Source organism: Lynx rufus, unplaced genomic scaffold (assembly GCF_022079265.1).
Source record: "Lynx rufus isolate CCGP_SWC_20201006 ecotype Redwood Valley unplaced genomic scaffold, mLynRuf1.p SCAF_43, whole genome shotgun sequence".
Lineage (NCBI taxonomy): Eukaryota > Metazoa > Chordata > Mammalia > Carnivora > Felidae > Lynx > Lynx rufus.
The window spans coordinates 786,543-810,031 of NW_025814860.1; the positions used below are offsets into that span (position 1 = coordinate 786,543).

The 23,489-nt window shown below is 56.4% G+C and overlaps 2 protein-coding genes across 2 annotated transcripts in view; one reads left to right on the forward strand and one right to left on the reverse strand.

Moving 5' to 3' along the window:
* CRAMP1 (cramped chromatin regulator homolog 1) overlaps window positions 1–14,369 on the reverse strand; it is a 57,423-nt gene extending 43,054 nt beyond the window's left edge. Inside the window, 3 exon segments of the mRNA XM_047097840.1 lie at window positions 1,933–2,135; window positions 11,641–11,993; window positions 14,124–14,369. Of these exon segments, the coding sequence (XP_046953796.1) occupies window positions 1,933–2,135; window positions 11,641–11,992 (555 nt within the window). The 5' untranslated portion in view covers window position 11,993; window positions 14,124–14,369.
* Window positions 14,370–20,218: 5,849 nt separating this feature from the next.
* The window catches only part of IFT140 (intraflagellar transport 140), a 71,161-nt gene continuing 67,890 nt past the window's right edge, over window positions 20,219–23,489 (forward strand). Inside the window, exons 1-2 of the mRNA XM_047097841.1 lie at window positions 20,219–20,392; window positions 21,948–22,169. Coding sequence (XP_046953797.1) covers window positions 20,246–20,392; window positions 21,948–22,169 — 369 coding nt within the window. The 5' untranslated portion in view covers window positions 20,219–20,245. The remainder of the gene's footprint in view (window positions 20,393–21,947; window positions 22,170–23,489) is intronic.

Consider the following 23,489-nt stretch of genomic DNA (forward strand, 5'->3'; position numbering starts at 1 on the left):
GAAAGAACACACTTGACCTGTGTGAGGGACTCTGCACCTGGCAGAATGAGCCTCAAATACACACTCCGTGATCTCCCCGGACGACTGAGTCCCTCGGCATGGACACAGTGGCCTCCTCCAACAGGGACAGCAGAACCGAAGCACTCCCCGGAGGGAGAAGGGCAGCCAGGGGACTATTCTGCCATCGGCACGGAGTCTTCCCTCCGCGCGGCTCTAATCTCTCCAAGGACACTTGGGCGTATCAGGTCCAAAGCCCCTTTCTGCCATGAGCCCTGTTTGCCAGGCTTGGGAAGACTTTTCCATCACTCCCATTACTTCGCTATTAAAGGAATCAGGCTCGGGGCACGTGGGTGGCTCAGGGGGTTAAGCCTCCGACTTCAGCTCAGGTCATGATCTCAAGGTTCGGGGCTTTGAGCACCACGATGGGCTCTGTGCTGACAGCTCAGAGTCTGGAGCCTGCTTCAGATTCTGTGTCTCTCTCTCTCTCTCTGCCCCTCCCCTGCTCACACTCTGTCTCTCTCTCTCTCTCAAAAATAAATAAACACGGAAAAAGTTAAAAAAAAAAATAAAACAAAGGCATCAGGCTCCCTGACTGAGCAACCCACTCGTGACACCGCACCCCAATGAGGCAACCTACAACACCACACGTACACGGGCGTTCACTCCAGCGCTACTCATCACAGAATCCGGAAGGAACCACCCCAATCAACAACACAAAGACGGTTAAACAGAGCAAGGGTTGGATGGAGGGTAAGCACTGAGGTGCTGCAGGCCACTAGTGTCTGCTGTCACTGCTCGATTTGGTCACTGTAGTCAAAAGCGGCCAGAAACCACGTACAAGTGAATGGGTGTGGCTGTGTCCCAAACTTCGTTTGTAAAAACAGTGAGCACGCAAGCCGGTTTGTTCGCACGTGAAGTAGAATATTTTTAGGCGTTAACAGTATACCGAGCAAAAGAACTGTAACGTACCACAAAAGGGTACTTGAGATTAGTAAAAAGGGTATGTCTGGGGCGCCTGGTGGCTCAGTCGGCGGAGCGTCCAACTTCGGCTCAGGTCACCATCTCATGGTTCATGAGTTCGAGCCATGCTGACTCAGGTCATGATCTCACGGTTCCTGGGTTTGAGCCCCGCGTGGGGCTCTGTGCTGACAGCTCAGAGCCTGGAGCCTGCCTTGGATTCTGTGTCTCCCTCTCCCTCTGCCCCTCCCCGGCTCATGCTCTCTCTCTCTCTCAAAAATAAAGTAAATGTTGAAAAAAAATTTTAATAAAAGTAAAAAGAGTATGTCCACTACGGTTGCAAATATTTGGGAAAGCAAAACAGAGAAGTGAGAAAGGTTGGCAGGGAGCACAGCGGGGAGCACGGCAAGGAGCACGGCAGGGAGCACGGCACCTCTCTTTGGACATTGGGATTGGGATCGGGGGCGGGGGCAGGGGGGGGCAGCTTCTATTTTTAGGACTTTCCACTCTGTCCCAGGTCAGCTGTGACATCTCTCAGGGTTGAGCTGCCTGCTCTGACTGATGTGCCAAGTGTCCCCTTGTCCCTCCCTGTCAGGGACCGACCAAGCCTCCCGAGTCAGCCCACTCAACTGCACAGGGAAGGCACAGGGACAGGACAGCGCTCTTCAGGAGAGAATGTTCCTGAGACAACGGAGAGACTCTTGGAAGAGAAGGAAAGGAATCCAACAGAGACGCTTCCTAACAACCACCTCACTCTTAACTGACTTTTAAAGTCACAGGGTGAGGACACAGGGCGAGGTCCATGGCGAGGCATGGGTCTCGGGGACCCACGCCTGCAGCCCACCAGGGGCTCCCCACCGAGCTGCTGAGCTAGGAGATCTGGTAGCCACGTGGCTAGCGAGGCAAAGGCAAACAGGGAAACGCGGACAGAGGCGAGAGGCTGGCCGTGCCGCCTGTCCTGGCCCCAGAGCTCACCTCGTACAGCCCCTCGAAGAAGGTGTTCTTGTCCTCTGTGCTCCACGACTCCCACTGCCGCCGGGCCTTCTTGCCTTCTTCCTTCTCACCGCCTGATGACCCCAAGTTCCGGGAAGAGGAGCGGGAGCCCCCGGCAGGGGCGGCAGGGGCGGCAGGGGCGGCCCCAGACCCATTTCCGGACGACGATCCGCCACCGTCGGCTCCTTGGAGAGAAAGAACTATACAGTGATCTGTTCTGAAGGCTGCAGGGCTCGGGGACGCCCCGCGGCACCCGCGTCAAGGGTGGCGCCACACGGGACGGCACCTGGGACCCACCACTTGCCCGGTGGGGCTGTTCACCGATGACCTCATGCTGACCTGACCTGACCTGACTCCTTCCGATCTTTTTACCGACAGCAAAAGCAGAAAGAGGTTTCTGTGGACCCACTGAGAGGGTACAACGTCCCCACCGGAGGCAGACTGCCCTTTGCCCCGTGACCTGAAAACACACGTCACGTGTCACAGCGTCTCTCTTTCTCAGATGTGTCTGGGGTGAAGTAATTCTGGTCTTTCCAAAAGAACGCAGTGAAATTCAAACTCAAGAAAACATTTAAGCATGTGTGAAATACCACCATCTCTTAGAAACAACCCATACTTCAGAATGCAAATCACTTGATGCCTTTAAAGGAACCTTTAAAAGATCTCAAAGGTCCTCTTTGTTGAACAACTTCCACCGACAAAATCTGACATTCCAGAGTGACCGGACAAGCCCGCAGGTGCTCTGCCAGCAACAGTGACGAGTCCCGGGAACGCACGCTGAACGGGAAGAGCATGGCGAAGTGTGACGGCTTGGCACTCCCGGGGGAACGCAGGCAATCCGCGAGGGGCAAGGGTCACCGGTAGAACACGTTTACGACCTAGCCCACTCCTCCCACCCACCTGGCTCCTTCCTCAGAGAGAAGGGAAGCCCCCGCACACACCCACGATAGCCGGACTCTCCCCCAGGGACCTGCAGGACCATCGGTGGGGAGCAATGCAAACTCTCAACGGCTGGGGACGGGGGTAAAGTAAGACCATAAAGATAAAAGCACTTGGGAAAGCAAAAGCGAAACCAACGCTGAATATCGTGAAATGCTTTCCCAGTGAGATGATCGGCGGCTTGTCCAGGGAGGCCGCCTCCCGGCTCGCTCAGGCAGGGCCTCCCGGCGAGGTACGCCCGCCTCACCCCCTTGACAGGCGTGCGCCTCCAGATCCGGGGCAAAGACGGGGAGTTCACAGCAAAGCACAGGACGTGCAAAACTTTAAGCCCACTGATCCATCTCTGCTGGCCAAGACCACCCTGGAGAAACACGAGGCGTGGAGCGGGGGTGGCCTGAGGGACGGGGGGAGGCAGGGTCACCGCGCACCAAGAGGTCTGCCGGACCGCGGCTCCACGTCGCTGTGCCGAAATAAGGAGCATTTTCCCCACGAGTCAGCCCCCAGAAAGCAGAATGCGTTGTCACACATGCAGAAAGATCACGCGGCTACGCAGAACGGGTGGGATTCTCTCACGTGGAAAAGTGTGCACAAGTTCAGGGACTTCAGAAGCCAACAAGACTGGGGCCCAGAAACCGCCGTTCGTCACCGCTGCCCTGTCCAAGTCACTGCCGCTACCACGAGAGACCCTATACACACACTAATTAAAACTCAATAAAACACAAAACTCATATCCTCGGTCACACCAGCCACGTTTCTAGCGGTCAGTGTCCCCAAGTGGCTAGTGGCCTCTGTGCGAGACAGCACAGACTACTTCTACCGTGGCAGGAAGTGCCAGCGTGGTGTCCGGGAGCTTGATGCCCACGGTCCCAAGCACGCTGTCGGAGGGGAAGACACAGTCAGGGTTTGCCAGCGCGGCCCGTGTGCCTGCCACTCATTGCGCCGCCCGCGCGCACAACAGAACCGTCCCCCGGGCGTCCTCCCTCCTCCCAGGGGGCTGAGGGTGTGCGCCACACACATCTGACTTCGTCCATTCCTCACCAAATCAAACCCAAGATGTGACCTAGCGAACAAACCCAACACCCCCCAGGACGCCTCCGACAGGCGGCGACCTCCGAGCACACCTGTCGGGACACCTGGCTTCACACCATGCCCTGTAGAGCCGGAGGCGCTTCTCCCGCCAGGGCACCGACACCCTGAAACCCAGGCACTCGTGGCTGATTCTGGAGCCTGTAATTCCTGAGGTGTAGCGACCCGAGGAAGGGCTGGCTGACCGCCCCTGCGCCACCCACAACAAAGGATTTCAGAGTCCTTTTCAACCTGTGACGAAACGCTCGCTTAGCTCTTTTTCCAAAACAAGAGCGACCCGCCCGGCAGGCCTATCGGTGCACCCGGGGCCGCCGGCTCCGCCAGCCCATGCCTGGGGCTGCGTGTGCTCGGAAGTCACACGCGCGTCTCTGCGGTCTACGACGCAGGCAGCCCGCCAGCTCTCGCGACAGGTCCCCGATCACGGTGCCGGGGAGACTCCAGATCAGGGGAGCGCAGCCTGAAGGCCAACAGGACCGAAGCGCTTCCGAGCAGAAAGGAACCTCAGGGACAGAGAGCAGAGTAAAGCGAATGTCTGAACATTCTTGTTCAACAAACAAAGCAAATCACGCCAAGTAACCATTTCTAATGTTTGCTGACCATCACTCGAGACCTCGACTGCTTCGTGAAAGTCAAGTAGGATCGCACAGCTTCATTGGGAGAGGACATGCTGTCCGGCCCATCCCCCAAATTCCGGCCGAGGACGGAGGGCGCCTCATCCCGGCTTATTCAAGCCCTCAGCCGCGGGCAGAAACAAGACGCAGGAGCAGAGACACTGTGGCAGACCGTGACGCTGGGTCCCCGGGAGACGCCACCACCAGTGCAGAAACATTCAGATGCCAAGAGCGACGCGTGAAGGGGGAGAGGGAAGCCAGCGAGGACAGAGGGGAGCTGCCGCAGGGGGAAGAGAAGACCGCCGTGAGCAAGACCGGGTTGGGTATGGGGGCTTTCTCAGGGCTGGGAGTGGATGCGCGCAGAGGACCAAGGCCCACGCCCCAAGCGAGGCCACAGGGAGAGCGAGAGCCTGCGTGACGAGAAGTCAGCGTCCAAGAAACCTGGAGGGAGGGGCGCCCGCGTGGCTTAGCCGGTTTGAGCCTCCGACTTCGGCTCGGGTCAGGATCTCACGGTTCGTGGGTTCAAGCCCCGCGTCGGGCTCCGTGCTGATGATGTGGAGCCAGCTCCGGATTCACTCTCTCTCCCTCTCTCATTGCCCTCTCCTACTCACGCTCTCCCTCTCAGAAGTAAATAAAAACCCTTAAAACTCAAACAAACAAACCTAGAAAAAAAACGTACAAGAGAAGGATCCCAACGGCGAGGTCGCAGAACGTAAGAACAGGCTCTGACCTTTCTGTGCCCAGGCCTGGCACCGGGCCTCACAGCGGACACTTGACGAGAGCTGGGGCACCGCAGGAGAGCAGGTCAGAGGCCCCCCGCCAGGCCCCGAAGCCCAGTGCCTCCAGAACAGAGCCCACCCTCCCTCTCAACCTGCTTCTGTGCCCCAGTCCTCCAGCTGCCCAGGGGCCGCCCAGCTTCTCCCCGTTCCCAGGCCAGCCCTGTACCACCCCTGAGTGAGACAACTTTAACGGCCTCCTCCCCCGTCTCCAAATCATCAACCCTGGCCACGGCCTGCCCTCCAGAGCGTGCACCTGACAAATGCACACGTGTGGCCGGGGTCTGCCGGCTGTCGCGGCCCACTCCCCGCCGGGACGAGCTAGGCCGTCTGCCTCCTGCATGCGCCCCCCCCCCCCCACATCTCTGCGGGAGCCCGGGGCACCATCACTCACGCCCCTCACGTCACCAGAATAGGAGACGATGCCCGCCTTCCGAATGGGAACACTGAGGCACAGGGACAGTGGCCTGGCGGGCACACCACGCAGCTGCTTGGACCAGGAAAGGAGCGTGGATTTCTACGGCATCTTTACAGCACGTTTGAACGCTTTACTCCTTTCTGTCTTCACGGTGTGCGGTTATTATCCACATTTCAGAAACAGGGAGACCGAGACTCCAAAAGCACGAAAGCCCTGAGGCCTCTGGGCAGCTAGAACCAAGCCTCCTATTCCAAACCCCGGCATCCTCCCCTTGAGCCACACAACACCATGGTGGCTGACGCCCGCATTACAGATGCTTCTGTATTTTTACTACACATCGAGCTGAAAAATCCACGGATTTCAGGACGGAGGGAACTTGACCTCGACATCCTTCCCTCAGCCTGCGACGCAAAAAGGAACGGACAGGTTCAATGACGTGCCCAAGCTCACTCGGCAGTCAGCGGCAAGAGTTAGGACTGGGGAGCACGTGTACCGCTGAAAACAAAACCGTGGGACGTGACCACGTAAGACACAGAAGACACGCTAACTCGCTATCCTGGACGTTTCCTTTCGAGTCTGGGGAGCCTCCTTCCAAAGGTACGAACGCAGAGACTGGCAGAAGACCCGCACCGCGAGGGGCTGCGTGACGTCCCTCGAGGGGGACTCGGGCGGGCCACCCCGCACTTCGTCCACCCTCAGCTAGAAAGACGTTCCGATGTCTGCGGACAGAAGCGCGTCTCCAGGCACCGGAACGCTTCCTCATGGCCTGGGTCTGCGGTGAGAGGGGACGGGGACCTTTCAGAGGCCGAGCATGACACACGCCGGTCCGTTCACCTGGCCGCCTCTGGTCACAACATGCCACGGTCGAGACAGGGGCTGCTTCTGTGCCCCTCGTAGCGCACGCCCTCCACGTCCGACGCCACAGCGGCCAGGCTCGCTCTTAGAGCCCAGCCGTGACTGAGGGGACGCCCTCGCCACCAAGGCCGGAAGGACGACGTGGAACAAGGCCCTTCCCGGGCAGGGCGTCGCGTCAGCAGACGTGGCGCACGCCGGTCTTCCGCAAGCTGCTTGCCTCCGCCAGGACGCCTCCCCCCTGCTCGGCCTTTGCCGGGTCTCCACAGAGCGCAAGGGACACCGCAGCCGTGCCGTCGGGAGTCCCTGCGTGGGGTCCCCGCCTCCGAGACATCCTCTTCCACCAGCCGAAGGTGACCTGGACCCGCACGGTCCCGGTGCGTGTCCCGGGCCCCGCCCGCAGCGTCTGCTGCGTCTCCAGCCTCCACACGACACCCAGCCTCGACCTCAACGCGCCCGGGGCTGGTCTCCCTCCAAGGCACACGAAACATACGCCTTTTTCAGCGAATGACGAGATTTTCTGCAGGTAACTCTCGAGACCCCAGGCAAACACGACACCCGAGAATCTCTTCGGCCTTTCACACGTCGGTCTTCGGCGCTAACGCTGCGGTCACACGAAGTAAGATGCTTGCGCACGCCACCGCCCACGACAAAGCTCGTTGTCGCGTTTCCTCTGTTCTCTTTACCACTTCGTGTAACCCAAAACGAGACACGGTGTACAGCGTAAAACGAAAATCCTATGGAATCCTCGGTGGGCCAAGGGCAATTCCACAAGCGGGCGCCGTAGAAACGGTAGTTCTGATGTTAACAGCCAGCGAGGTGTTTGAAAATCAGCTCCACCTTCCAGCCAACACTCGGATGTTGCCTTATCTACTCGCCTATGCTCTCTGTCCGGCTCTTCAACGTGAAGCCAGTGCAGTCTGTATGACCCTGAATTCAGTCTTTCACGGAGAGCCCCTGGGCTACGGGTGTTTTCCTCTCTATCCCGCACAGCTTCCTCAGGGCCCAGATTTGAGGTGGCCAGGGACGCAGGTCTCCTGACCCGATGTGCGGTCGGGGGTCACAAAGCAGCACCGTGTGTCAGGGCTACCGTGTCTTCTACAATGTGCCGCACCACATGGGGCGCGGGGGGGAACACCCCGCCTTCCTCCTCCTCTTCTCCCCAAGAGGTCTGAGAGCTCTTGGCAAAGCCTGTCCCTGCCCAGGCGGCCGCGGTGGGCTCCGTAAGGTCATCACTGAAATTTTTTTTTTTTTAATTTATGTTTGAGAGACACAGAGAACCAGCAGCGGAGGAGTAGAGAGAGGGAGACAGAGGATCCGAAGCAGGCTCTGAGCTGTCAGCAGACAGCCTGAGGCGGGGCCAGAACTCACAAACCACGAGATGGCGACCTGAGTCAAAGTCGACACTTAAACTACCGAGCCACCCAGGCGCCCTGCCGCCGCACCTGGTTTTATTAAACGTCACTTACCGACTGACACTGGGCACAAGAATCCCAGGCCTGGGGCCTGGCCCAAGAGCCCGAGAAGTGACAACACGAGCGACCGGAGCAGATGAGGAGCAAAGTGCCGGTGCCGACGGACAGAAAGGCCCCGGGGGGGAGGGGCGCACTCTGACCACGCCCTGCTCAGGGCTCTCCCAGAGGCCCACACACGCAGAGCTCCACCGACTTCACGGAACCTACCTTCCAGAATGCTCTCTTGAAACACAGAGGACCCACGTCCAGACTGCAAGCTGACCCCTTCATCCCTCAACATTACCTTAAGGTGGCTTTCGCCACTATCTCAGCCGACCCATTTGGAAAGTAAAGAACCTAACATTTGGGCCGCTGAAGGGACCTCCGTTTGTCCCACAGCCGAACCGGCCCCACAGCAGCTCCGGGGGTAGAACCTGGGTCTCCCGACTGCCGGCTCACCTCTCTTTCCAGTATGGTATTCGTCTCCCAAAGGCTGACCCCATTGGGGTGGCAGAGCTCACATGATGTCTTCTAAAAACACCTAGAAGCTACGAGTAGCCCACGGTTTGTGCAAAACATACGCAAGTTCTGCACAGGGATTTGCTGATTCCCTCAGAACGAGCACAGAGAAACCACGTGACACGGCCCAACTGTGGAGCCCGCACTTTCACGACCAGCCTGCCCGCAGGTGGGTGGAAGGAAGGGTCTTGGGCAGGGAGCAGGGGAGAGGGAGGGCAGCAATGGAAAGCGAGAGTCTACTCTGCACCCGCCTCAACTGGCCCGACAGGGCAGGTAGCAGCTCACGGGCGTTCCTGGGACCTCTCTCTCCCCCTCCCCACAGGTGACACCTGCCCGTGTCCACCTGCCCAGCCTCTCTAGCTCCCTAACCTCAAAACTATCCACGTTTCCTGTAACAGAGGCGTTGGGAGATTCTTAACGACTTACACCAGGGCTTAGCGGTGATATTTACTGCACCGAGGCAGACGTTGGCGTTATCCCCGTTCACAAAGAAACCAAGCCTCCGAGAGAGAGACAGGTTTGCTCAGTCACCCACATCGCGAACTGGCCAAAGGCAGAAGAGCCTCGAGAGCTCTGTGTCCTCGACCTGGTTCTTACAGATATGTGAATTCTGGGTTTCAGGCTCAAACACATCCTTGGTTTGCAGCTTACCTTCTGCTTAGCTAGAGCACGTCATTCAAACAACAAACTTCAGTTTCTGCACCCACTTGACACTGAGGTAACAGATACGAGATGCCCGGCACCTAGGTGCTAAATCCTGACCTTTAGAATTCAAAAAGAATTTAATGCAGGATCGTGCTAGAAAAAAGTCACTGTTTGTTGAAGTTGACAAAACACAGTCCTCTTGGAGAGCAAGAAAACAGCACTGTGGACAGCAATCCAGGGGGACTTCCTTCCCTCCACAAGACCGTCCCCCCCACACTCACCGCAAGCTTCGCACGCCTGTCTGCAAGCTATCGGCCAAAGAACCGCCAACAACCAGATGAATGGAAATCTCATTTTTTGAAAAAACTAAAAAACGCTAGGACTGTTCATTGCCCCCTGGATCTGCGCTCCACACCCCAGGTGGAGATTTCCACAATCTGTAAGACAGATGCCCCTCTAAGAAGTGTCTGCAAAGGTTACGGGGCACACAGTCAGAACCTGACCGTTGCTGGCTGCTAATGGAGATGATAAGCAAGCAGAGGTTCCCGAGACACGTGGCGGGGCACCGTGAAGTGTGGAGCCAACATGAGACCCCACCAGGAAACTCCAGGCTCAACCTTCCCTGTGAAGCAAAGCAGACATGCTTCCTACTCCTCTCCTAAAAGCCACCATTACGGTTTGACTTTACTCTCACTCCGGGAAATATCAGCTTGCTAAAATAAGAAAGTACGTAGCTCCCAAGAAGCACATATCCTGACAAGCTTCCGTTTTCCTAACGGAAAGTCGATCGCCACTCAGAGCCACACTCTGGGACAAGAACCGATGACGTGATGTGAGGCTCCTCCAGGGGCCCTTCCCCATCGGAGCCACACTCTTCTGGGCAAATGAAAGCAAACCTCCCCTCATCACCTGACAGCTGTGAGTCTAACCACACACCGAAGCCAGAGCGCCGCGGCACCTGACGCACAGCTGGCCGTTTACAGGTGACCAAGGGCTTTCACTTGGCCCGTCACACGTGAGCAGCCACCGCTGTGCCTGGTTTCTCAGGAGAATGGGCGCCTCTCTCTGGCAGATTCAAGAAGCCAAACAAGCAGACGAAAGGTCAGAGGGCCAAGTTGGCAAGGCCCTGAGCTCCGCCAGAGCTTCTGAAGCCACAAACCATCGACGGCATCCCAGGGGCTGAGCTGACTTACGCACCTGTAACCAGGAGCGGAAAAGCTATTTGGTTTACACAACAAATAAAGCAAATTAACGTTTTCCTAATTAACTGACAACTCTCACACCAACGTAAGCGTATGTGACCCAAGGTTTAATTTCTGAAACGTGCCAAATTACCGCACACTTACAACTTTACTTAAACCCCATGTACCAAAAACAAAAATCTGGTAAAGCTAGGATGATTTCAGAGGCCGGCCTCCTCAGATGAGGACAAGGCAGAACTCCGCTGAATCGTACACATTTGGCACAGGTCTCCAAAGTGGGTTCTTTCTCTGTTGGTTTCTGAAATCTTTCCTTCTTAAGATGATCAGGGCCGTCTAATAAATTTCACTTACCTTTTCCCAAGGAACTAAACATGAGGCTTTTTTTTCCTGAAAAACTCATTGGAACTTTGTTTCATTTGCTACCTGTAAAAGTGCTGCAGACTCGGCCTCGAACGAAAAGGACATTAAGAGCAGCTCTCTTACAGAGAAGAGCGGTACACGACGGAGAACAACACAGCAGCAGCAGCACCACGGCGCGGCTCTCCTCCCGGTTCTGGAAGGGACCCTAGTGAAGCTGCACTCCTGTCCATCGGGCCAGAACGCGGGGCCAACACCGCAGACGGTAGGTACGTCCCAGGCCACAGGTGTTCTCACTACCTCCTGCCCCAGGGGACAGCCTTTCGTGGCGCCCGGTGGAAAGTCTAAGGGCTGCATCCCCGTGTCCTCAGCACTTTTGAGCCTAGACTACAGGAGGCAGGGAGCGATGGGCCCAAGTCAGACTCTGTGATCCGTCACTTTTGGCTTCTTATGAAATGAGTTTCAAAAGCCCACTCCTTTGTTGTACGTCCACCAGCTCGTGTCCAGGAAAGAGACATGGTAGGTATTTCGCCTTTCCTCTCCCAACTATTGTCTGTGGTTTAAAGAGCCCACCGTGTAGGTCACCGAGGCTGCTCTACCAGGAAAACCCCCCCCCAGACTCAGGAACCCATTGTACTTGCCCAGAACGCATACTCACTGCCTCTTGCCGGAGTTTCAGCACGGAGAGCAACAGCCTCTTGGGAGGAGAAAGGGGGCACGTCCCCTGCCCAGTGCCACCTGAAGTGAGCGGCAGCGCGCGCGGGGACGCGGGCGGGGGTCCCTGTGAGCCACCCCCCCGGGGCACACCCTGGAGGAGCGGGGGTCCCGTACCTTTTCCTCGCGGCCCCGAGCCGCCGGCGCCGCCGCTCCCCCCGGCGCACGACGAGTCCTTCCTGAGCCTCTTGCTCTGCGGCCTGACGCTGGACCGGAGGAAGTGGTGCTGGTCCTGCGGGCAGGCGGGCGGCGGGGACGGGGCCTGCGGGCCGCCTGCGGGCGCAGGGGGGCCGTCGCCGCCGTCCCGGGGGGTCCTGGCGTCCCTCTTTGTGCCGCCGCTCTCCTCGGCCGCGTCCCCGCCGCCGGGCCCCTCGCCCTCCAGCGAGTCCTCCTCGGCCGACCGCTTGCCCAGCCGCTTGAGCCCGTCCTCCCCGCCGCCGCCGCCGCCGTCACCCAACTTCACTGTCATCCTGGCGGGGCAGGGGAGGGGACCCCGGTGAGGCGCGCGCCCGGCAGCCTGCCCGAGAAGTTTAGCGCACCGATGCCCTCTCAACATGGCCGCCGTTGTTTGTTCCCGATCCCCTCCCGGCCGCCCGCCGCCGCCGCCGCCGCCGCCGCCCGGCCCGGCCCGGCCCCCGGCCCCCGGCCCCCGACGCCGACCCCGGCGAACGGCGGCCGGCAGGCGCGGAGGCGGCGGGGCTGGCGGTCCGGGGGGCCGCGGCCGGACCGCCCTGCCCGCGCGGCGCCCCGGCCGGCGGGGTCGTGGGGTGGGGGTGGGGAGGGCCGGGGACGGCGGGCCCCGGAGGCGGTCCCGGGGTCCCGGGGCCGAGCCCCGAGCCACCTACCCCGTGGGGCCGCGACTCATGGCCTGCGCGGCGGGCGGCTCGCGCGCCGGCGTCTCCCAGAGCCGCCCCAGCCTCGGCGCCCGCGCCCCCGACCCCACCCCTCCCCGCCCCCAAAACGCGCGGGGCTCCGGGCCCGCGCACCTGCCCCACACGCCGCTCCCCAAAGTTGGCCCCGGAGCGGGGGCGAGGGGCCCGGATCCACCCCGCCAGGGGAGAGGCGCGGGCTCGCCTGCGTGCACAGGGGACTCCATGGTGGCCCGCGGCTGCCGGTCCGCCTGCTTATTTTAAAACACACGTAAAGAATAATAAGCTCGGGGTTTCTGGGAATCTTGCTTCCTAGGGTGGGAGGTGTGTGCTGCTGCCGAGATTTACGAATTAAAAATGCTTCTACAACAAAGGAGCCTGGGGCATGGAACAGGTTGGAGCCACCAGTGAACGTGACATCCGCAGACACGTCCAGATCCAAATGCAAGAATGGGCAGAAGACGGGGTCGTGTAAAAACTCTCGACAACCGTTGATAAAACCCTTGCATTAACTTTGTTACCCGCGGCAGTGTGAAATGTCAACCACAGAACTTGAGGACCCTAAAAATGTGCGCAAGCCCGAGAAGCAGATCCGCTCAAAAACTGAGTCAGGATCAGGAAGCATCACATTATAAGCCCCAAAAGGGTCAGTAATGTGTACCTGTGATAAAGCAAGAAAGATGAAAATTAGATTCCTCAACAGGTGATGATACTATGTCCAAACTGTTTGACATCCTCAACAAAGCTGCTGAGAATGGAAACGCTTCGTTCAAAAGGGAAAAGACAGCAAGGCATCCAGGCTATGGGTGAAATACAGGAATAGGGGCAATGGTCTCTCACGGAAACATTTAGAAAAGAGTAAAAATCAGCAAAAAATCATAGTAACACCTCCCACTGCTCCGACGTATTGTCACAAAATGATCTGTACCAGTTTTCATCTGCTGGAATTGGTCTTACAAACTATTCGAATTTAAGGAATGACAGTTAAGAAAACAAATACAAAAAAAACTCTGCCAAAGAATAAAACCATACAGGGCAAACACCCAAACTTTTTAGAGGACTTCACTGCACAGCACTTAAGGCGACCTATTTCTCAACCTATCGTTCGTACCTAAGAAACCTGGGAATACCCCAAAGGGCCTTTCTCTGGGTTATAATGCGGAGAAACCCACTCCCAGGGACCTTTTATCCCCAAAACTACCCACAGTCAAGCCAGGCAGGACCCACGCAGGGCATACACCGGCCACAACACAACAGACTTGCCTGTGTGCCTGGCTGAATACAGGGAAGACCTGAACGCAGAAGGACACGGCTTCTCAGAACCAAAAGGATATTGACACACTTCAGAGTTTTCCCCTACAGGAAAAGGAAACCGCGGGGATGGAATCCTTTGACCGAAAACCTCCAACGCTACTTCCTGACCGTTCGCAGAGGTGGAATCACCTCAAGCGAAAAATCCCGACTCGACACCGTTTTGTCAGGCTTCGGGAAGGAAAAAGCAAAACCCTCCCTCTCCCGGGCCGACTTCTGGCTGCACACAAAGAGCGCTGTCACCGCGCCACTCCTCGGTCCGGACTCCGCCGGGCCACCCCGACGGAGTACCGCGTGCGTAAGCACCGACGCGAGGGCACAGGCCGCTTCTCCCGCAGCCCCGCTCCACCTGGGGCCCGGGCCTCGCCATGACAGGCGGTCGGGGCGGCCCACCCCTCCCGAACCCCGGCCCCCGGTCACCTTCTTCATCAACGCCTCGCAGCGGCCTGGCTTCGCGGGCTCCCCGGGGGCCTCCCGGGCGCCCGCAGAACCGGCCGGGCCGGGCAGCCCCGGCCCCCGAGAGCCCGCTGCACAGAAGCCGCGACGTCGATGTGGTCCTCCCGCCTCGGAAGCAGTTGCCCGGGGGCCCTCGCCCCGGCACGTCCCCTCCGCGGCAGGCGAGCGGCTGACGAGGCTGCGGGCGCGGGTGCTGCCGCCTCTCAGCTCCCGGAGGCCCGGCCCGTCGCGCTCAGCAGCAGTTCCGGCTACGGCAGCCGGCGGAGACGGCGGGCACTGCGCGCGGGGCGGGGCGGGGCGGACGGCGCGCGGGGCGGGGCAGGGCGGGGCGACGCGCGCGGGGACGAGCACGCCCGAGTTTCCAGCGGGCGCGCCCCCCTAGGGGCGCTGCCATTGGCCAGCAGCGGGCGCGCGCGCTTGCACGTACGGACGCTGGGAGGGGGCGCGGGGCGGGCCTGCGACGCTGGTAGTGTTGTGGCGCCGGCCTCGCGGCCGTGCGGGCCAATGCGTCTCTCCGGATTGGCGGATAGACAGCCAATAGGGCCAGCGCCCTGGCTGTGATTGGCCGGAGCCGTGTTGACGGATGCGTGAGAAGTAAACGCCGCCTCAGCTCAGAGTCTTGAATCCGGCGCGAACCGGGTTTTTGACGACAAAGTATACAAACGCAACTGAGTGAAATAAATACGCCCTTTATTAGATTGAGTGTGTGCTTTTGAAGTTTCTTAGTGCAGTGGATGGCGCTGGGCACGTGGGTCATATTTCTTCGTCATGGCGATAAAGGAGTGTGTTCTAAATTCTCGCGTTTATTACGGAAGAGAGGATAAGCGGGGTGGTGTTCCAGGGTACAAACCTGGAAGGAGCAGCGAATGAGTCATAGAGCTCTAATGCACAATAACACGGATGCAGACGATAATATTGTACTTAGTTACGTCATATGACCGATGTCGCTACAGCCGCCACATAACATGAATGCATCAAAGTAACACGCAGTACACCTTAAACCTACAGTGTCTCATGTCAGGGTTTTTTTTTTTCCCCAATAAATGTTTTTGTTTCTGAAAATGAGGTCTTTAAAAACGGCATATTCCTTGTACCTATGTGATCCAGCACCTATCCTGTCGGATCCAGTAGTATCTGCATTTTCCTTTTATTTTTTTCACTTAATGTGGACTTCTTTGCTGTAGCAACATTTTTTTCCCTTTAACGACATGACTTTGCTGTGTTGTTCAAAGTTAATTTCCAAGTTTAAGCACGCCTGACCGAAAAGGCCAGGGCGCACGTTCTAGTGCCTTTGGGAATGCAATCTGCCGCCCCGAGTCACATTGGTTTCTAATGGGATGAAGCCATAGGTACCCTTGGCTACCATTTTCTCGCCAAAGGAGTCCATACGGCCCCCAAAGCGTTGCATGCACATCAAGTATTACGTCGAATCAATCGGCTTTGCTCAGAAATCCTCTTGAACCACACCCTCCTCCTTGAGATGAGACAAAGTAGAGCCCAGCAAACGGTGTACGGTCCCAAAGACCGAAGAAGATGAACCGAAGAGAATCTTAAGGAAGATGGCGTTCCATTTCTCCTCCACACTGTCAGCTGACCAACCCGTTTATTAAGGTGTAACTGCAGGAGCCGGTCCCAACAGGCTTTGCACCCTCATCACACCTATAAAAATGTCACCCGCTTCCCTTCTCTGCGCAGCACAGGCAAATGCTGGCCTCCTAGCTCCCCTTTCTGAGCTGGCGTTGTTGGTTGTAAACTGCGACGGGGACAAAATGCCCCGCAGCACCGCGGAGCTGGCCGCCGGCGGGGACCCGCCAGGGACTCTTGCCCTTGGCGCCTCACGAACACTCTCGACCGTATTCGGCTCTTTCCGGCCTCTCGAGGCGCTTCGGGTGGCCTCGGCTTCCGCCGCTCTCACGTTCGGCAGTTTCCGCGTTCCGCGCGCAGCCGTTGTCCGGGCAACGCGCTGCGGCTCGGCGGAGGTGAGTGGGGTCGAAGGGCGAGGGCTGCGAGCCGCCGGGTAGGGGCTCCGTGGCGGTCTGGGGCGGGGGAGCGGAGCGATGACGAGCCGGGCCAGACCCCGGTCCCGCGGACCCCCGGGCCATTTTCCTCCGGAAACCGGGCCTCGGCCGAGCGGGGTCGGGTCGGGGTCGGCGGGAGCTGGGCGCGGCGTCCGAGGTCAGCACGCGATGATGGCCACAGCGGGCGCAGTCCGGGCTCCACCGACGGCCGCGGGGCGGGACGAGCCCCCGGCCGGGCCCGGGAGGGGAGGCGGGCGGCGCCGGCAGGGCTCCCGGGACCCCCGCGGGACGGGGTTGGGGTTAGAAAACCGCCCCTATGCGCGGCCGGTCGGCCTTCGCGTGCAAGGCCTGCGGCTGTGACCCTGAACCGTCTGCGGTGAGGGGGCGCCGGCTGGGTGGCCGCGAGTGCCCGCGCCCCTGCATTCTGCCGCCGCCCCCCAGAGCCTCCCCCCGCCCCCCCTCGCTGCTCAGTCCGCCTGCGCACCCCGAACGCCCAGCTGAGCCGGGCGCCCCGAGGCGGTGGTCCGCGGCAGGGACTGGTGTCGGACAGGAGCAAATCGCTTAGAACTAACGGAATTTGCTTCTTTTCCTCAAAGTTTGTACATTTGCCACTTTTTTGTTGTTCTAGAGGCCCTGAGTTTAAGGAAAGGAAGTGCGCTTGTTTGCGAACTGATGCCACTGATCGGTGTCGTTAGGTAAGGATAATATTGTTAGTCACCTCTTCTTGTGTTTACTCTGGTAGCTTTTGTTTATGGTCATGCAGATAATACTTCTTCGTGGTGGAAAAACGTTGAAACGCAGGTACAAGGAATGCTGAGCAATCCATCACACTGGGTAAAAACGGACTCACCCACCTTGGCCGCTGTTTGCAATAAACCAGCAAGAGCATCTTCCCTTGCTAATCAATCTCTTCATCGTATTCGCCTGGAGGGGGTGCTGTTCTCAGGGCTGGGGGTGCAGCCAGGGACTCCCACCTGCAGCAGGTAGAGAAGTCAGTCAAGCACACATTTGCAATGAAGTCTGAAGGACTTTGCAAATGAAGGACCGGCCTGTGTGGCGACGCTGGAGAGAAGCCTAGAACAACCTGGTAGTGAAGTCAGAGAGGGATGGGGCTTCTGAATATCCAAAGGTGGAGTGGGGGGGAGGGAGTCTCCCAGGAAGTCCCAGGCAGAGAAAAAGTAGTTTAAAGACCTGAGAGTGGGCCGCCTGGCTGGCTTAAGCCGACTTGGGCTCAGGTCATGATCTCACGGTTCCTGGGTTCGAGCCCCGCATCGGGCTCTGTGCTGACAGCTCAGAGCCTGGGGCCTGCTTGGGATTCTGTGTCTCCCTCTCTGTCTGCCCCTACCCCGCTCATGCTGTCTCTCTCTCTCTCTCTCTGGGTCAAAAATAAATAAAACGTTAAAAAAATAAAACCTGTGAGCACCCATGCTTATTCCACAGTGATGTTTGAGACAAAAAATACAGGGGAAGCCAGGTTTTACCTGAAGTGCTGTGGTAACTCTTCCTTCAGTCTAACAAAATTAACGTGACTTATTTTTCAGAGCAATATTTTCACCAAGTAAACTTGTTAAACACGAGTACAAATTTGTCATAGCCCCAAATTTCCACCCTTGGTTGGCTGCGACACATGAAAACTCAAAAGCTTTCCTTTGCTTTAACGCAAACGTTTCCTTTCGTTTAAACGCCCCGATTTTTATGCGGTTTTTTTCCGTTGTACTGACTTCATTTGAAAGTGCATAAGGATAATCGGAGCCCCGTCCAGAGTGGATGTCCCCTTTGTGATGGGGGGGAGAGGTCTCTGGATCTGCCCCTTCCCCTGACTCCGGCCCCCCACGCCTCCCGCCTGTGCCTCCCTGCTCCACCAGCAGCCCCCAGCATGTGCTCTTTACTCCGTGGCAGTGAGAACACCACCTCAGAAAGTGTGCGTGTGTTTCGGACTCAGAATATACTCAGCAGAAAAAGGGGAACGTTTGATATGTGACTGTTCATTTGTACCTTCGTGCATTTAGCTTCTTCCTGAAACGGGTTTCCTTCTCTAAATCCAAGCTGAGACTTCGAGGCTTCCTCTGATACAATTATTGTTGCTGCTAAAGCAAATGGCATAGTCCATTCTCCACTCCGATGGTAGAACGTCGCAGCATCCTTTTTTTTTTTTAACACCATTTTTTTTCTTGTGGTTAAATATACGTAATATAAAATCTACCATTGTAATTATTTGCGTGTATACAACCGGTGACATTAAGCACATTGACGTGTGGTGTAACCATCCCCACCAACCCTCTTCAGTATTCTTCATCTTCCCAAACAGAAATCCTCTCTCCATTAAACACTAGCTCCCCATCCCCCAGCGCTACAGGCCCTGGTACCCAGCCTTTCACTTTCTGTCTCTTTGAATGTGACTGTGCTAGGTCCCTCCCAGAGGTAGAAACACACTGCATTCGATCTTCTGTGATTGGCTTATTTCGCTGAGCGGAACGTAACGTCTCCTACGTTCATCGATATTGTCACATGTCAGAATCTCAAGGCTGGTTCATTCTGTGTCCCGTACGTGCACCATATTGTGTTTCTCCATTCATCTGTCAAGAGACCGTGGTTGTTCCGTCTTTCTGGCTACTGTGAATAGTGCTGCTGTGAACGTGCGTGTACAAGGATGTACCCAACCCCCTGCTTTCAGTCTTCCGGGTGTACACCCAGAGGTGGAGCTGCTGAACTCTGTGTTTGAGTTTTCAGGAACCACCATACCGTCTTCCACAGCGTCTGCACCAGTTTGCACTCCCACCGGCAGTGCACGAGGGTTCCGATTTCCCCACATCTTTGCCAAGAGTTATTTTCTATCTTTCTGGTAACAGCCATTTTTTAAAAAATATAAGTTATTGCTGTGTTAGCTAACATACAGTGTATACGGGGTGCTCTTGGTTTTGGGGGTAGATTCCCGTGATTCATCGCTTACGTACAACACTCAGCGCTCATCCCAACAAGTGCCCTCCTCGCTGCCTATCACCCATGTTCCCCTTCCCCCCGCTCCCCCATCAACACTCAGCTTGTTCTCTGTATTTAAGGGTCTCTTATGGTTCGTCTCCCTGTTTTTTCCCCTTCCCTTCCCCCGTGATCTTAAGTTTCTCAAGTTCCACATATGAGGGAGAGCCTGTGATATCTTTGACTGACTTATTTCACTCAGCTTAATACCCTCCATTCCATCCACATTGTTGCAAATGGCAGGATTTCATTCCTTCTCATTGCCAAGCAGTATGTCTTCTATGTAAACCACATCTTCTTTATCTGATAACGGCCATTCTAACGGGCATGACGTTGAATACTTTTAAATGATAGCACACGAACCTGCAAATATTGTCTTATCTGCCAGTTAGCTGCCCCAGGCTGACTCAAGGGTGTGAGAAGTGGGCAGCGGGACTGGCCAGTCACGCACCGTCCCACCCTCCTGCGCAGGGCAGTACGCAAATCTTTTCCGGGAAAGAAAGACATTAAGTACGGAGAACGAATCAAGTTCACCGTCCCTGCTGTTGCCATGGCTTCATTTTTTCGATTCTCTAACAAAGAAGCCCTCTTGGCCTTCTACTACCTGAGGGTCTGATGTTGAAGACAGCCGTGGTCTTCAGGCTTTATAGCAAATCGAATACTAGGTTTTTCTATATGTTTCTGTGAAGCAGTTTCACTTCTATTTGGCTGGAGATTTTTGCTCAAAGGGCAGCTATGGAAATACAAATTGTCCTCCTTATGATTGGAATAAGGATGTCGTCTGGCCTGCTGGGCTTTACTTTATTGTTTTGATGGCAGTGTTTTCTTCTTTCCGTCGTGCCTGGATCATTCCGGGTCCAATTTCTTGCTTCTTATTGTACGCTTTCCCCCTGTTAGAGCTCTCTTCCACATAAAGTTGCCTGCATGGTCTTAAGGGGCCTTTGTCAGTTGCATCATGTTCCGACGTTGGCTTCATGATGCTCGTCCTTCCCGGTTCCTCGTATGGTCGCTGTCTTTGCTTTGTTCAAAACCAGCAGGACTTGGCCATCTTTCCCACGCAGGTTTGAGCCCTGACTTGGTCTGAGTGTCATCATGGCCCTGTATTTTGACCACCGAGTGGAAGCCCCGGACTCCGTTGGGTCTCCTTCCCACATCCACTGGCACCCTGTGCATCCGTTCCTGGCCGTTGCCTCCGTCAGCCCGACCTCAGGAGGCAGCGTGGATGTATACCTGGAACAAGTGAGTAGTAAGAAGCCACAGTGCTGACTCCCAGAGCTCTGGCTCTTGTCTCCTCTTCGTTCTCACGTATATGTGTGCACACGGGTGTGGGGGAGTGTGTGGAATGTGGGGGATGTGTGTGTGTGTGTGTGTGTGTGTGTGTGTGTGTGTGTATCACGTTTTCCTGGGGTTCAAACTCCCAATATTATAAAAGCCCTTCAGTGTGGACAGTTCTCTCAGCCCCGGCACTTAGGTTGGGGACGTGGTTAGGAGTGTCTAGCAGATTCCACAGTCAGCCTGTGGCCTCTGACCAGAGCCAACCCCTCCGTGCATCTGTGTGTCCCGGGCCAGTCTCCTGTTGGCCACGTTGGCCGTCGGAAGCTCTGCTGGTGTCCTGTGGCCGCCATAACGAATCCCCGTGAGCTGAGTGGCTTAAAACAAATCTGTCCTCTCACAGTCCGGAGGCCACAGTCTGAAATGAGGGCTCCTCAGGGCCACGCTGTCCCCGAAGACTCTGGGAGAGGACCGTGCCAGCCCTCATCCTGGCTTCCGGCGGCCGCCTCTGCTTGAACCCACATCGCTCCACTGCCATCATGTGTGTGTCTCTTTCCCCTTCTTGTAAGGACACCAGCCATTGGCTTCGGGCTCATTCTAATGACCTTTTCTTAACCTGATCATGTGCAGAGGCTCCGTTTCCAAATAAGGTCGTGGCACAGGTACCGGGTCAGGACTTCAGCACATCTCTTTCCGGGATGGCTCTTTGAGAGCTTTGTAGAAGCCCCCCCACCCCCTGCTCCCCACCGTTCTCCGTGCACGACACCCCTCACGTGTCACAAAGACAATCTCCCTTCCCGCTGCAACCCTCTGCAGCCCCACCGCACCTTCACCGGAGCGGCGAAGGTCATCAGTGATGTCTGCGTGCTTCTGGGTCCTATCTGAGGTCCCCCGCTCCTGGAAAACAGCCTGGAGGTCAGAGGGGCCGCAAATAACTTTGGCATTGCAGACCCTGGAAAGGCTCCTGGGGTCACCCAAGAGCCTGCCCTCAGGGGTGCCTGGGTGGCTCAGTCGGTTGAGCGTCCGACTTCAGCTCAGGTCATGATCTCGCCGTCCATGAGTTCAAGCCTCATGTCAGGGTTGGTGACACTCCCCCGCTTGCACTCTGTCTCTGTCTCTCTCAAAGTAATAAATAAACATTAAAAAACTTAAAAAAAAAAAAAAAGAGCCCGCACTTCTAAAACCTTGGGGTCAACGCACTTGACCTCTGGGCCTAGTGCTTATTTTTGTAAATAAAGTTTGATTGGAACCCATTGAAATGCTAGCTAGCAACCAAGCCGTTGTGAGTATGAGGTATGAGATCATACGCCTTGATAACCTGGTCAGCGTGGTCAGTTGAGTCTTAATTCTATGCGTTCATAGCCAAGGGTAAGATTGGTGTTTCTATGAAAATTAAGTAGAACATTTCCTTAATAAACAGATCTTTAGATCCTCTAGCTGATACCGATTTCATTGATCAGCCAGAAGTTCCAGAGTAGCTGTCTCCCTTCACCACGTGGGATTTACCTCTTGTCCGTTGTAGGGTGAGCATGCGCCCGATACGCATATCGAGAGGTCGTTCCGGGTCGCTTCCTTGTGCTGGCATCCGACGCGAATGATCCTGGCTGTTGGCTGGGAGACCGGAGAAGTGACAGTGTTTAATAAGCAGGACAAGGAGCAGCATGCGGTCCCCCCGACCCACACCAGCGACATCACCGTCCTCAAGTGGAGCCCCAACGGGAACTGCCTTGTGTCGGGGGACAGGGTAAGCAGACGTGGTTGTCACTGATTTCGGATCGCTGCATCCCCGTCGGTGCTGTTAGAGTGCAAGTGGGGAAGAGTGTTAAAGGTCAGAATTTGAGACATAGTGGTTGCTGACTTCACTTGACCTTGTTGGATGTCATGGCAGAATCTGTTTTATACTGAAAGTAAGGTTTGAAAATTTCGTCCTACCGTCATACTCTGGCAGAGGTGTGTCTGTAATTTTTTAAGCGAACTTTTCTAGGAAACTATGTTCATCAAGGTGAGGTGACTGTTACAGGTACTGTCACGTTTATGCTCCCCCCACCCCCCACCCCCGAATCAGCAGGTTCCCTGAGCACACTCCTTCGTTGCCTGGGAGGCCCTGGTCCTAATTGTCTAGCTCAGGGCTTCCTCATGGAGCTCACTTTGCCCCCGGGGGACAGTTGGCAGAATGTTTCTGCTGTCAGAGTGGCTGGAGGGGGCCGTCTACTGGCATCTAGTGGGTGAAGACCCGAGGAACTTCCCACAACACAGAGTTATCAGCCGAAAGTGCTAAGTAAGTGTTCCCAGGCTGAGAGTCAGCATTTATACCTAATTCGATTCACAGACAGGTGGCAGAAACTTTACACTGTGGTCATTCATTTCCCTTGGGCAAGGTAATACGTTTACGTGTCAAAGTCCACAGACTATGAAAAGGTCTCTACCGTGACAGGACTCTCCAACCCCATGCACTCCACTCCCCTCCACCCCGCCCTCCAGTGCCCACAGCTTCCCGAAGCTTCTCCCGTTTCTTCCGATTCACAGCAGCACATACCGATGCATTCTGTCCCGTTGCCACTTCTGAAAAATTTCAAGCTATTAAAGGAGTTGAAAGACTAGCCCGAGGAACACCATGTACCCTTCACGTAAATTCTCTGGTTGTTACATTTTGACACGTCTGCTTTCTCTATCTTTTCCCCTGAATACTTGAGAATTTGTCGCAGAGATCACACTTCACCCCAGGTCCTCTGGCGTTGATGTCTTGAGGACAAGGACTTGTACACAGCTGCCATGTGTGCGGCACTCGCGCTGAGGAAGGCGAGGGCTGAGGCGGCACCCTCTCGGGCTGTCCCGTCCTGTCCCGTCCACGGCAGGTGTTGTCCTAACCCAGAATGTGGCCAAGGACCACGTGCTGCGTTTGTCCCTTCTCTTTGGTTTCCCTGAATCACGAACGGTTCCCTGGTCTCATCTTTCCTTTCTTCTCTTGTTTTTGGTCTTTGGTGACATCACCAAACAGAGGAGTCCAGACAGGTTATTTTGTAGACTGTCCCTCAGTATAGACTTGTTGTGCTTGGCAGGGGGT